Source organism: Chrysemys picta, chromosome 13 (genome assembly GCF_011386835.1).
Source record: "Chrysemys picta bellii isolate R12L10 chromosome 13, ASM1138683v2, whole genome shotgun sequence".
Classification (NCBI taxonomy): domain Eukaryota; kingdom Metazoa; phylum Chordata; order Testudines; family Emydidae; genus Chrysemys; species Chrysemys picta.
In genome coordinates this window covers 15,891,733-15,906,227 of record NC_088803.1, presented here as the reverse complement: position 1 = coordinate 15,906,227, position 14,495 = coordinate 15,891,733, and the positions used below count along the sequence as shown (strand labels likewise).

General features: G+C 42.7%; 1 protein-coding gene across 1 annotated transcript; it reads right to left on the bottom strand.

Moving 5' to 3' along the window:
• Window positions 1–3,389: 3,389 nt before the first annotated feature.
• LOC101952898 (olfactory receptor 5J3-like) lies at window positions 3,390–12,013 on the bottom strand. The gene is made up of 6 exons (XM_065565206.1): window positions 11,123–12,013; window positions 7,783–7,811; window positions 7,042–7,109; window positions 5,403–5,468; window positions 4,568–4,753; window positions 3,390–3,421 (listed from the first exon to the last, which is right to left on the bottom strand). The coding sequence occupies exons 1-6, from the start codon at window positions 12,011–12,013 to the stop codon at window positions 3,390–3,392; spliced, it is 1,272 nt and encodes a 423-aa protein (XP_065421278.1).
• Window positions 12,014–14,495: the final 2,482 nt, after the last annotated feature.

Below are 14,495 nucleotides of genomic sequence, written 5' to 3'. Positions count from 1 at the left end.
ATGACTTTTTAAATAGAAAAACACCCTAATGAAGTAAGTGTGTGTGTGTGTGTGTGTGTGTGTGTGTGTGTTTACAAGACAGTTTCATGTGTTTTATAATAATGTTGTTGTTTGCTCCACAGTACAGTCAAAACATGAGATCCTTAGACCAGAGGGAAAACAAGCTGAAAAGAAAAAGGAAAGAGACCGCTGAAAAGGAAAATTCACCAGCATCAGTGACTGATGGATGGATGAAGCCCTGTAAATATATTTTGCTTATTGGTTTGGTTGTTCTATGAGGTTTTGTATTTTAAGTAAATACATAGGTGTGGGTGAGAGAGGGTGGTAAAGTTCAGTTTTTGTAAAATGTTGTTTTTCCCCGTCATAGGCCTGGGCAACTCTTCTGACAATGCTGTAGTCAGAGATACAAGGACATCTCCTCCAGAACAGCCAACGAACCAGGAATCTGCTTTGAGACCTTTAACAACGCAAAACAGCACAAGAGTGCAGCTGAAACATCCGGGCGGTCCAAACCTCATATACGTCAAACCCAAGGACAAAACAAAAGACTCTGGTAAAAAACAACCATGCCACCACAACTCCAGTTCCTCAGTGGCTACCATCACACCAAGCCCTGAGGAAACTGAGCAAAAATGCCCACATTCACAAACCCGGAGCATGCGCTCTACGGGTTGTGAATAAAAAAACCAAGAACTGACAAACCATTCTCCCAAAACCATAAGCTTGTCCCAACTCCCCCATATTCTAGTAGTTGGGAAGGGGTTGAGTCTTCCTTCAGAAAAGTGGTGGAGGATGTATCCTCGGGTAGTCTAAAAGAACGGGATTCTAGAAAGAAATGGGAAAAATATGATGCTTGGTTCAGAGCCATGATGAAAAACATAAGGGCTGGAAAGGGTGGCTCTGAGCAGGCATGACTAGTCGTGAAAAGGGGCCTGGGTAAAAGGGGCACCCTCCAGGGTACACATCAGCTCATGTGTAAACAAAAGGTGGGACAGCGCTTGGGGGATAAACAGATGGCTGCCAAAAAGTTCCAGGCCCGGGTTGTTGTAAAAATTTTAAAAAGGGCTAAAGAGGAAGAAAAACAAAAAGAGATGCCCCCTACTGGAGGCTCTCAAACTGGCTTGTCTGAAAATGGGAAGGCGGAATCAGACTCTGGTTTAGCAAATTCCCCAGAGGGCTCTCTAGACGGGTCCCGTTCTACTCTCAATGACCCTCATGGAGGCGCCTCAGTCTGACTCTCAAGTAGCATCTGATGTAGAAGATGCTGCTAATGATCCCGTAGAGGAACCCCCAAGTAACCCCCAAAATGCTGAGGTGTATATGGAGAGAGTGAGAAGTTGGCATCGTGAAGTATCCAGATTTGGGGGATCGGTGTATTGTGAGGAATTTCGTTTCGTTAATCTTGAGCAAATAAATTCAGCTCCGCAGGTTGTTGAAGCCATACACCGGGGAATACAGTTAGTGCTCAATGACATTAATGGCAGGGTAGGCCCTGATGATTATGTTCAATTACGTTTAGAGAGCCGTAATTTAACTAACTCTTTGTTTTGGGTCAAAAGAACTAGGGATGAGCTGTCTGCTGAGGATTTCTTAAATCAGACCTCAAAACTGCTACAGAGTAATAGAGAGTTGCATCTTGATGGGACGTTGCGCCTTGTTGTGACAGTTATAAAAAACAGGGGTGGGGGCGCTCGTAGAGTTTTAAATACTATCCTTAATAGTCAAATTATTCATAAAAATAGACAGTGTTTAGTAGACCTGACTTACACCGGTACCAATTTATGTTTTGCGGGTGGGCTCTTGGCCGTCATGTCTGATCGTAAACCTACGGACGCGGAATTGTCAGTGGAGGTGAGAAAGTTACATGAGAAACTGGGGTGGTCAGATCAAAAAAAGATTATTCTCAGCGACGTAGCAAAGTTTGAACAGCATTTAGGAGTTAACATACAGGTGGTGCTGTATACGGCGAAAGGTGGCTGGGGCTTTTTAAAAACGGGGGGCACAGTGTACCCCAAGCCTTATTTTATCCTGTTCAACGATGAGCATTACTATGGGGTTCTGGATGTAAAAAAGTTGTTCGGAGCAAAAAATTATTGTGAGTTTTGCCACATGGTGTACAACCACAACCACTTTTGCAGGTATCATTGCCGCCTCTGCTTGAGCGTAACATGCTCAGACAGCGTGGGCGTGCAGCAGCGGTGTCCTAGCTGTAGACTGTATTGTCGGTCCAAAGAGTGTTTAGACAGACATATCGACTGTGCATCAAAAAAACAAGTTGAAAGCTTGTCTAAAACTTTGTGTGAGAAGTGTCAGTCTTAGGTGAACAAGCGGCATAGGTGTAGAGGGAGACGGTGTAAGCAGTGTCAGGGTTTGATCGTTGGTGATGTAGACGGTCACCTCTGTTTTATGGACAGCCTTAGAAAGCCCGAATCTTCAGAAAAGTATATTTTTTATGATTTTGAATGCACGCAGGAGACCGGGGTGCACACTCCCAATTACATTTTTGCTATGTCCCTAAAGCCAGAAAAATCCTGGGAATTTAAGGGCGATGAGTGTCTTTCTGTGTTTGTGAAGACCTTTATTGGCAAAGAGTTTCGGGACTACACGTTCCTAGCACATAATTCTAAAGGTTATGATGCATACTTTATTGTTAAACAGTTACTCAAGGAAAAGATGGGCCTAGAACTGATCACTAAGGGTAGTAAACTAATGTGCGTGGAAGTTAAGGCCCTGGGCATTTGTTTTATAGACTCTTTAAACTTCTTGCCCATGAAGCTTAGCAAGCTACCGCAGGTGATGGGGTTTGAAGGGTGCAAAGGGTATTTTCTACACTTTAACACATTAGAAAATCAAAATTACGTGGGGCCTATGCCCGGTATGGAGCACAATGGTGTAGAAAGCATGATGCCCAGAGAAATAGCAGAGTTTCTCGACTGGTATCGGGACCACAGCTCTGAGGCGTTTGACTTGCAGAAAGAGCTTGTGTATTACTGTTAGCAGGATGTAAAAATTTTGAGACAGGCCTGTATCCTATACAGAAAAGATTATGAAAATGACGGAGAAGGGAGATGAAGTAGAGAGAGAACCTGGTAAATTCACTGAGATAAAACTGTGTATAGATCCATTCTGGTACATAACACTGGCATCTGTCTGCATCGATATGTACAGGTTTATGTTTTTGGAGCCTAACATGGTAGCTCTTCTCCCTCCAGACAACTATCACAGGCAGAAAAAGAGATATTCGACCCCATCTATTCAGTGGCTGTTGTATATCTCTCACAAAGAAAATATACAAATACGGCACGCTTTACAGGTTGGGGAACTACAGGTAGGCCCCTACTTTTTAGACGGTTAGGCCGATGTTGATGGGGTACGCAGAGCCTTTGAGTCTAACGGGTGTTTTTTTCCACGGCTGTGTCACCTGTTATTGTGAAAAAGCACAAAATCCTATGACAGGGACATCTTTTGGGTTTCTTTATTAGAAGACGCAGCTCAAGACCAACTATCTGAAACAACTTGGTTTTGTAGTGAGGACTCTTTGGGAGCACGCATGGGAGGTGATGAAAACAAATAGACAGGGAGCTTGCAGACTTTTTAAACCGAGCCCAGTTACCCCAGCCTCTCGTACCTAGGGATGCTCTTTTTGTGGGGAGGACAAACGCTATCCTCCTATATTACAAGCCTAACCCCAGGGAAGAAATCCACTATTGTGATTTTACCAGCCTGTACCCTTTCGTAAACAAAACCAAAGAATACCCTATCGGACACCCCGATATAGTCTATGACAAATTTGGGCCCCTTGCAAATTATTTTGGAATTGCAAAAGTTAAAGTGTACCCCCCCCGAGGCCTCTTTTTCCCATTGTTACCTGGCAGAGTGGGTGGCAAGCTTATGTTCCCGCTATGGCCGCGTTCAATTCCACCTTGCACCCAGGGATGGCCCCCGCTCCTCGTCAGTATGGGTGCATGTCTCCCGCTGCTCGGTTTCCACACAGGTTCGGCATAGCGGTAGGGGGCATCTCTTTTTTGTTTCTTTTTCCTCATTACCTCTTTAGCCCTTTTCAAAAATTTTACAACAACCCGGGCCTGGAACTTTTTGGCAGCCATCTGTTTATCCCCCAAGCGCTGTCCCACCTTTTGTTTACACATGAACTGATGTGTACCCTGGAGGGTGCCCCTTTTACCCAGGCCCCTTTTCACGACTAGTCATGCCTGTTCAGAGCCACTCTTTCCAGCCCTTATGTTTTTCATCATGGCTCTAAACCAAGCATCATATTTTTCCCATTTCATTCTAGAATCCTGTTCTTTTAGACTACCCGAGGATACATCCTCCACCACTTTTCTGAGGGAAGACTCAACCCCTTCCCAACTACTAGAATATGGGGGAACTGGGACAAGCTTATGGTTTTGGGAGAATGGTTTGTCAGTTCTTGGTTTTTTATTCACAACCCCTAGAGCACATGCTCCGGGTTTGTGAATGTGGGTGTTTTCGCGCACAGTTTCCTCAGGGCTTGGTGTGGTGGTGGCCACTGAGGAACTGGAGTTGTGGTGGCATGGTTGTTTTTTACCAGAGTCTTTTGTTTTGTCCTTGGGTTTGACGTATATGAGGTTTGGACCGCCCGGATGTTTCAGCTGCACTCTTGTGCTGTTTTGCGTTGTTAAAGGTCTCAAAGCAGATTCCTGGTTCGTTGGCAGTTCTGGAGGAGATGTCCTTGTATCTCTGACTACAGCATTGTCAGAAGAATTGCCCAGACCTATGACGGGGAAAAACAACATTTTACAAAAACTGAACTTTACCACCCTCTCTCACCCACACCTATGTATTTACTTAAAATACAAAACCTCAGAACAACCAAACCAATAAGCAAAATATATTTACAGGGCTTCATCCATCCATCAGTCACTGATGCTGGTGAATTTTCCTTTTCAGCGGTCTTTTTCCTTTTTCTTTTCAGCTTGTTTTCCTTCTGGTCTAAGGATCTCATGTTTTGACTGTACTGTGGAGCAAACAACAACATTATTATAAAACACATGAAACTGTCTTGTAAACACACACACACACACACACACTTACTTCATTAGGGTGTTTTTCTATTTAAAAAGTCATAGCATTACAACAAAATAATGCATTTCAGGCTGTACAACAAACAGGTTTTTTAAATACATCTCTTTTTTGCAGAATAAAAACAAAAACTGCTTTTAAAATCCATTTTGCAGAGAAACCCTTGTTAGTTTAAAATACACATACCACCAGTTTAAAACCCACAGTTTGCAGCCATATACAGCTTTATAAAACACACCAAACCAAGTTTGCAGCCATATACTTTTCAAAAACCCCACATGCATTTAAAAGTTTGTTGCAATAAATAAATAAATAAATAAATAAATAAAAAATAAAGTTACCTTTCACGATGGGATAAAGTGTTGCAGGTACATGCTTGTTCTGTTCCCCCTCACGTGTGCTTGGGCCTTCAGGTTCAAGAACAAGCAAAAATCGTAGTTAGTATTACCACCAAGTCCCTATACAGCCTGTGTAACACTTTGTTTTTTTTTTTAATTCAACAGTATTAAGCACAACTATAGTTAAAATGGTTTTTACCTTGGCCTGTTGGTGAAATGCAGTTTAAAGTTACTGGTTCCATGCTAAACAGATCAGACTGCAATAAACATAGGCACCATTATTTACTAAGACAGCATGGGCAAAGAGTGGCCTAGTATAATATATAGTTTCAGAGTTAAAGGCAGCAAGTCTTACCTCTTTTTGCAGTCCAGCAGCTATCCAAGAAAGTTTTCTGCTGAAAAGGACAAACTGCAGCATACCTGAAGTTTTTATACCCTCTTAGCCCATTGTTTCAAACAAAACTTCAACATAGTTGCTAACAGGTTAATTTAATCACCCCTCCCATAGCATTCCCTTTTGTGATCTGGAGTAATGAAGCCATTTTGTCTGGATGTGTGTGGTTAAAACCCCATTCAATCCGACAGACTAAATATAACTCAGCGGTTTAATCATTGGCCTGTTAAGCCCAGGGTTGTCAGTTCAAGCCTTGAGAGGGCCACTTAGGGCTCTGGGGCAAAATCAATATGTGGTCCTGCTAGTAAAGGCATTTCTATGAGATAAGTATATCTCTATATTAACTCTATTGTACTCAGACACATGTCTGAACTAGCCTTGTTTGTTTTATTGTAAGCATATTTTTAGGATTTTTCCCCCTCCCACAACAGACATTTCAGCTTTTTGCTATACACACACACACACACAAAAACCACAAGAAGTAATTCTCACAAACAATTAATTTTTTTATTTAAAAACATACAGCTCCTTGAAAACAAACCAAGATGCTTCATTAAAACTTTTTAGCTCACTTAAGGGCCAAAGGCCTTCTAACAAAACACAGATAGTCACAAACCCCACCTTTTTTAAAACATTTACAGCTACCAAGTTTTATATCGCATATTTGTCCCCTCACCATTCTCTAACTTAATCCATTTAGATTTATTACAAATCGTTTTTTTCTTAAGCAGGGTTCTGTAACTCTTTGTGCGGACTAAACGGTCAATGTAACGCTCTAAGCAGGCATCTTCCGGTTTGGTCATTTTCTTTAGAAGACGGTCAGGGTCTGCACCGAATTGCACAGCATTTATCAAGGTCACCCCTTGCGCTAAATGTTCTTGGGTTAGGCACAGACATTGCATACCATAACCTATGGCAACAACCGTGTTTAATAAGCTTTCCAAACACAGCTCAGCACACAGGCCCCAGAGCTTGTAGTTTATATCCACTGAAGTCCAAGTCACACAGTCATGGTGCCTTTGGCCTGGTGCATCTATGACACAGCCCTCATAATCTTCAAAAAGCTTTTCTCTAGGGCAGTGTTTAAGGATAGCATAAACAGCAATGCGTACAATAGTCCGCATGACTTTTTTACGCTCACGACGTGGCACTGGCTCAGTTAGTTCTATGCCAAGCCGCCTCCTATGAGCCATCATCCTCAGAGTTACCAACCCCTCCTCGACCATCGCTTCTTAAGCATTCATTTACCTGAGCGCCGTCTTTTCCGTTCACCTTGTCCGCCGGTGACTCCCCCGAGCCGCAATCCCTTTCCACCTCTGAGGGGGTGGATAAAGAGAGACCGCCATGCTCATCGGGGTGTCTCACGAGGGTTTCGGGGTCGGGTTCCGGCATATCCAGCAACGGCTGGGCCAAAGGTCTCCCCTCGGTCGCTCCCTCCTCCTCCTCGGAACTGTCGCTGATGTAACGCTTTCTCCGCGGATGGTCAAAGACCCTCAGGGCAAAAACAAACTCCGAAGTTCTCACGGGGGTGGTGAGAGTCCATGTTTCCTCTCAGCAGCCTTTCCATGCTTTCAAAAACACGTGTCCTTGGTAAGAGATGGCCTCCTCCTCTGTCTGGCGCTGGGACTTATGGGGTAATGGTGCTGCACTCTGATTGGCGGAGGGCCTTGGGAGGCGTTCTTAGTGGGATCACACGACTCACTTCCAGAGGGGTCACACCAACCCAGAAGTCACCCTGATTGGTCAACATCTCCTCTCAGGGCGGTCCTGTCGGCACGAAACCCCTCCTGATTGGTAGAGGGCGTTGGGCGGAGTTCTTAGAGGGGTCACATGACACAGCTTACTTCCGGTCAGGTGGCACCTTGACCCCGGAAGTAGTACCCCATGGGGTGGGATTTCCGGTGACAGGAGGGATGGGTCAAGGGGCGGGGCTTAAGCGGTCAAGGGGGTTGGGTTAGGGTTTGATTGACGGTAGGGCCCTTATACTACTTCTGGGTGTCCCTCAGACTCTGTTTGCCAGATGCTGGGATTTGACAACAGTGGATGGATCACTTGACAATTGCTCTGTTCTGTTCATTCCTTTTGTTCTGAAGCTCCTGGTATTGGTCACGGAGAGAAGACACGGTACTAGGTTAGATGGACCATTGGTCTGACCTGGGTATGGCCATTTTTGTGTTTGTATGTTCTCATCTAGATGCATCAGAGACTGAGGCCATCCTCAAGCACTTATATAAGGCAGATAAAAAGAATGATGTAGCCATAGTGAGATGTGATCCATACGTGAAGAAGGATTTGCATCTACCCTCTGCTGCCTTTATTCTGAGATGATGTAGACATAACAGACTAGGATGATCAGAAATGAGCCCATTCTTATGATAACACTGGAGATGAGGATCACTAGCTCTTTGAGAAAGGTATCTGTGTGAGACAGATATGGCCAGGGAGGGATCTCACAACTGATAAGACTGAGTCTGTTTGGCCCACAGAAGTCTAAGCAATTCAAGGAGAGGACATTCACCAGTGCATTCAGAAGCCCAAAGGACTAAGCACCAATGACCATCTGAATAGAGGAAGGTCTGCTCATGATCTTTATGTAATATACGAGGTGGCATATAGCCACATATCAGATATAAGCCGTCTCAGAGAGAATGAGATAGATAGATAGATAGGGTGGATGCAGATAAATAGATAGATTCTCTCTCTCTCTCTCTCTCTCTCTCTGTTTCATCATCTCTCTGGAGAAGCAGTACAATGTCCTGTCAGGAATCTACACATAGAATTGGGCAAACTCTTCCCAATGTTAAATTTTAATAAAACTAAAGCCCGGTGCTTACAATCCATCTATCCATCCCTGAATCTGTCCTCTATCACTCACACGTCCTGATCAATCCAGATCTGTCCAGATTAGAGGCAATCTGGCTGATTAGGGGTTTCAGGTGCAGTTAGCTAGCTACTTTCAGGCCCCATTGCAGGCCTTCGTTCCTGACTGCCTCGCTGTGCCTCAGTTCTCCATCAGTACAAAGGGGATAGTAACCCTTCCCTACCTCACAGGGGTATTGTGGGGATAAATACATTAAGAGCTGTGAAATGCTTTGAGATGCACTGATGAACAGTGCTGTATAAGTGCTAGATCTTCTTCTTTCACCCCAAATTTCTTTTAAGACACAATTTTACCTACTGATGTGTCAAATCCTTTTAGATTGCAAAGTGGGATTTTCAAAGTTCCTTGTGGATTTGGACACTCATCTCCCATCATGGGATCTGGGCTTCTAAATCCTACTTTGATGGGATTTGGATAGGTCCATCAATGGCTATAAGCAGGGATGGTGTCTCTCGACTCTGTTTGCCAGAAGTGGGGAATGGGCGACAGGGGATGGATCATTTGATGTTTACCTGTTCTGTTCATTCCCTCTGGGGCACCTGGCATTGGCTACTGTTGGAAGACAGGATACTGGACTAGATGGACCTTTGGTCTTTGCCTGTATAGCCGTTCTAATGTTCTTATGTTATGTTCTTATCCCTTGGGTAGCTCTGAAAACCTCATTGTCTGATGTGAAACTGACTGCTTGGCCTCCCTATATGACAGTGTTTTGAAGCTAATAGCTGGTGTGAGATGTTCAGGGTGTAGTCTGCAGTGGGGTAACCATAACCCCATAATCCATCTTGCATACCAAAATGTCCAGTGAATGCACATGGTGCCCTTTTCAGCACAGGCTGCACAAGCCAGCCAACGCTTCTGAGTACGTACTCACGTTACTAGCCCCATAATGAATCCTATACCACCATAGCAGCACTGGCATTTTTAGTGTGGTAGCTAGATCAGAGCTGACTTGGGGATGCCTACCAGCACTGAAAATGACACCAATAATTGCAGCAGAGAGGATGAGAGTATAGGCAGTTAAATGCTGAGCCATCTCCAGCATAAGGCTATAACAAGATCATTGCTTAAGACAAAGCAAATCTCTCTCCAGGCTTCCTTTTCTGTGCATCCATTCTGGGCACACTGCTCCGAGGGTGTGTGGAGTCCATAAATGTCATCGTTAACATCTGTTCTGGCACTAAGGGCTTGTCTATATTTACAGCAAAATTGGCACTGCTGCAATCAATGCAGTGGTGTCGATTTAGCGGGTCTGGTGAAGACAAGCTAAGTCAATGACAGAGCGCTGTCCTGTCAATGTCAGTACTCCACCTCCCTGAGAGGTGGAAGGTAAGTTAGCGGGAGAGTGTAGACATTGCCATAAGGCAACCTAAGTTACGTGAACTTCAGTAACTTATGTAACTGATGTAGCATAACTTAGGTTGACTTACAACTTTAGGGTAGACCAGCCGTAAGGTGCTAACTCTCCTTGCATTTACACTGATTTTCCACAAGTGAAACTCCTTTGATTCAAATTGAGTTATTAGAGCTGGTTGAACAATCCTATTTTATTTCCCGTAAATATCTAGAAGAATTTTGTTAAAAAAAGGTGAAAAAAATAATATTTTGGACTGCCCCAAAAAGTGAATATTTTTATTTCAAATTGTAATTTTCATTGTTTGATTCTGTTTTCAAACCCAAACAAAAAAGTATATTTCTGTTTTCAGATTTCACTTTTTCTTCCTAGTAAGAGTGAAAAACCTAGAAAAGTGAAAGAAAAAATGTACAAAAAATAGGAAAAAAAAACTTACTTCACCCACACTTTCTCTCCCTTTTTTATTCTCCCAGTAGAAATGAGAGTAAACAAGGGGGAGGGAAATTGGAAAATCAATAACAAAATATTGAAAACCAAAGAGTAAACCTACATCTTATTCTGTTTTCAAAACCCAAACAAAACATTTTCTTTTGGCAGGGTTAAAACAAAACAACTTTTTAAAAATGTTGTTTCATTTTTTCCATTAAAATGCACTAATATACAACTTCTTACGAAAAAAATCTATAAAGTTAATATTTGATAGAAAAAAAAGTTTGAGGTAAAAACTTTTGACCAGCTGTAGGAGTTACTCTGGGTTTACACGGGGGCAAGAAAGAGGATAATCAATCTCACTGACTTTAGTAGAGTTAGTCCATATGTATTCCAGGAAGAGGAAGCGTAGAATAAAGTGCAGAATGTTTGATTTTCTGAAAAATTATCTCTGAGTTTTGCAAATTCACCTATAGGAACTGAATTCCCAAATCCCTTTGGTAACTTTGAAAGTTTCAGCCTAAAAGATTTCTGGACACAATTTGTAAATACAAATACTTAGTCCATTACACAACCTTGGATTTTTCAGACATATATCACCAGTTCAATGTGTCTTTTTTTCTACACTTAGGAAACTTGAATTTTACAAATAACTTCCACAGAGCAGTTTTAACATCTTTGTTTTTCAGGCTGTAGATGATGGGGTTTAACATGGGGGTTAAGATGCTGTACTGAATGGAAATTATTCTATCAAAAACAGATGCTTCAGAAGTAGGCTTCATGTACCGGAAACAACCTGTGCCATAGTATAAAATAACCACAACAAGGTGGGAGCTGCAGGTGGAGAAGGCTTTATGCCTGCCCTCTGTAGTGCGTATCCTCAGGATCGCGGAGATGATGTGAATGTAGGAGACCAGAGTGAGAAGGAAGGAGCTTGATCCAAAAATTATAATAGATGCAAGAAGCACCACTTTAGGGGTCAGTGTCTCAGAACAGGACAAGACCAAGAGTGAAGGGGGCTCACAGCTGTAATGGTTGATTTCATTGGGACCACAGAAGTGTAAGCTTAATACAGACAGAGTGTTGGCCAGTGCGTACAAGAACCCAGATATGCAAGAGCCACTGAGCAAGTGACAACAGACTTGCTTACTCATGGTTCCCACATAATGCAGTGGGTTACATATGGCAGTGTATCGATCATAAGCCATCACTGAGAGAATGAAAACTCCAGTGCCACCTGAGAAAAGAAAAAAGAAGTTTTGTGCAAAGCAGCCATTGGCAGATATTGTCTTTCTCTCTGCTAGGACATTTTGCAGCATCTTAGGGACAGTGACGGAGGAATAGCAGATGTCAACAAAGGATAAATGGAACAGAAAGAAGTACATAGGGGTGTGGAGTTGAGGATCAGCGCTTATCACCAGGATGATCATCATGTTCCCCAACAGCGTTATAACATAAATAACCAAAAACGCCAGGAAGAGGAAAATCTGGAGCTGCGGGTCACTGGAAAGTCCCAGGAAAATGAATTCTGTCACCATGGTTTGGTTTTCCATGTTCATGTATTCCTCCAAATTAAGAGCTGTAATTCATAAAATGAAGGATTAACATAATAAAATTAACAAAACAAGGACATAATTCTTAGCATCTCAATCCTACCACAATCTTGGGTGAGTCATTTTTCGCAAGACTGAGGCCCAGTACACACTAATGCTAGAAGTCAATCTAAATTATGCTAGTTAAGCTACGTAACTTAAGTTGATGTAATTTATGTTAATTTAACGCAATGTCTACACTGTGCTCTGTTGATGGGAGATGCTCACCTATTGACATAGCTTCCACCTCTTACTGAGGTTGATTAATTAAGTTGATGGGAGAGCGCTCTCCCGTTGACTTATCACGTCTTCACCAGACCCGCTAAATTGATGCCACTGCATCGATCGCAGTGGTGCCATTTTAGCTGCATAGTGTAGACAAGGCCTGAGCATCAGTTTCTCCGTCTGTAACATGGGGATAATTATATGGATCTCCTTTAGAAAAGGGCTTTGAGATCTGCTGATGGAGCTTTACAGATAAAGTTTGGAGATGACATAAACATTACGGGAGAGGTAAATCATGAAGAGGACAGGTCAGTGATACAGAGCAATCTGGATCACTTGGTAAACAAAAATATGTGTTTTTCAATATGTCTACATGTAAATGTATACATCTAGGAACAAAGAATGTAGGCTATATTTAGAGGATGGGGAACTCTATCCTGGGAAGCATGGGGCTTTGAAAAAGATTTGGGGCTCAGGGTGGATAATTAACTGAACATGAGCTCCCAGTGTACTGCTGTGGTCAAGAGGGATAATGCAATCCTTTGATCTATAACCAGGAATCTAGGGTAGGAGCAGAGAGGTTATTTTACCTCTCTATTTCGCATTGGAATGACTGCTGATGGAAAACTGTGTCCAGTTCTGGTTCCCACAATCTAAGAGGGATGTGAATAAATTGGAGAGCTTTCAGAGAACAGCCACAAGCATGATTGAAGCATTAGAAAACATGACACACAGTTTTCAGAGTGCTAGCTGTGTTAGTTTGTATCAGCAAAAAGAACGAGAAGTACTTGTGGCACCTTAGAGACTAACAAATTTATTTGAGCATAAGCTTTCATGGGCTAAAACCCACCTAATCGGATGCATACAGTGGAAAATACAGTAGGAAGATATATCTACACAGAGAACATGAAAAAAATGAGTATTGCCATACCAACTATGTCATAAACAGATAGTTAAGGGTTAATGCCTCTTTTACCTGTAAAGGGTTAAGAAGTTCACCTAGCCTAGCTGACACCTGACCAGAGGAACCAATGGGAGGACAAGATGGTTCAAAGGGAAGGAGGGAAGTTCCCCTTGCTGTTGAGTTTTCACTTTGGACTGGAGTGGGAAAGCTCCAGAATTCAGACTCTTATTAAGTAGTGAGTATTAGTGAAGGAAATAAATCGGTTTATGTTTATTTCTTTGTAACCTGTCTTGTGCAATTAGAGGAATAGTCAAATTGGGTATTTGGGTATTTTTTGTGTAAGTTTTTGCCCAGGGGAACATCCTCTGTGTTTGGAATCTGTTGTCTGTGAGAGTAGCTGGTATGCTAATCTCTCCCAGAGGGTTTTCTTTTGCCTTTCTTTTCTTTAATTAAAAGCCTTTTTATATACCTGATTAATTTTTCTTTGTTTTTTGATCCAAGGGGGTTGGATCTGGATCCACCAGAAGTTGGTGGGAGAAAGGAGGGGGGGGTGGTTAATTTCTCCTTGTTTTAAGATCCAAGGGGTTTGGATCTGTGTTCACCAGGGAATTGGTGAAGAGTCTCTCAAGGCTACCCAGGGAAGGGAATTAGTGCTTGGGAGTGGGGCAGCCAGACCAGATCTAAGCAGTTAATTGAGCTTAGAGCTTTTCATGCAGGTCCCCCACATCTGTACCCTAAAGTTCAGAGTGGGGAAGGAACCTTGACAAACTATAACAAGAGTAATCAATTAAGGTGGGCTATTATTAGCAGGAGAAAAAAAATAACTTTTGTAGTGATAATCAGGATGGCCAATTTCCAACAGTTGACAAGAATGTGTGAATAACAGTAGGGGAAAAATTAGCATGGGGAAATAGTTTTTACTTTGTGTAATGACCCATCCACTCCCAGTCTTTATTGAAGCCTAATTCAGTGGTGTCCAGTTTGCAAATTAATTCCAGTTCTGCAGTTTCTCGTTGCAGTCTGCTCTCTGTCTGAGGGTTTGGAGAATATGCGGCTGTATCTTAGAGCTTGGCTGTAGACAATGGATCATGTGGTGTGGTCTCATCCCCTAACTACTCTACTTGCGCTACATTGGTGACATCTTCATCATCTGGACCCATGGAAAAGAAGCCCTTGAGGAATTACACCACGATTTCAACAATTTCCATCCCACCATCAACCTCAGCCTGGACCAGTCCACACAAGAGATCCACTTCCTGGACACTACAGTGCTAATAACCGATGGTCACATAAACACCACCCTATACCGGAAACCTACTG

Bases quoted from the DNA above. Each gene is read 5' to 3' on its own strand.
- LOC101952898 (XM_065565206.1), bottom strand. From the start codon at position 12,013: ATGAACATGGAAAACCAAACCATGGTGACAGAATTCATTTTCCTGGGA. The intron at 7,812-11,122 runs ACTGCTCTGTGG...ATCCCAGCATCT, and splicing joins TGAAAAACAAAGATGTTAAA to GGCAAACAGAGTCTGAGGGA. The intron at 7,110-7,782 runs GTAGTATAAGGG...CCACCCCCTCAG, and splicing joins AGTCTGAGGGACACCCAGAA to AGGTGGAAAGGGATTGCGGC.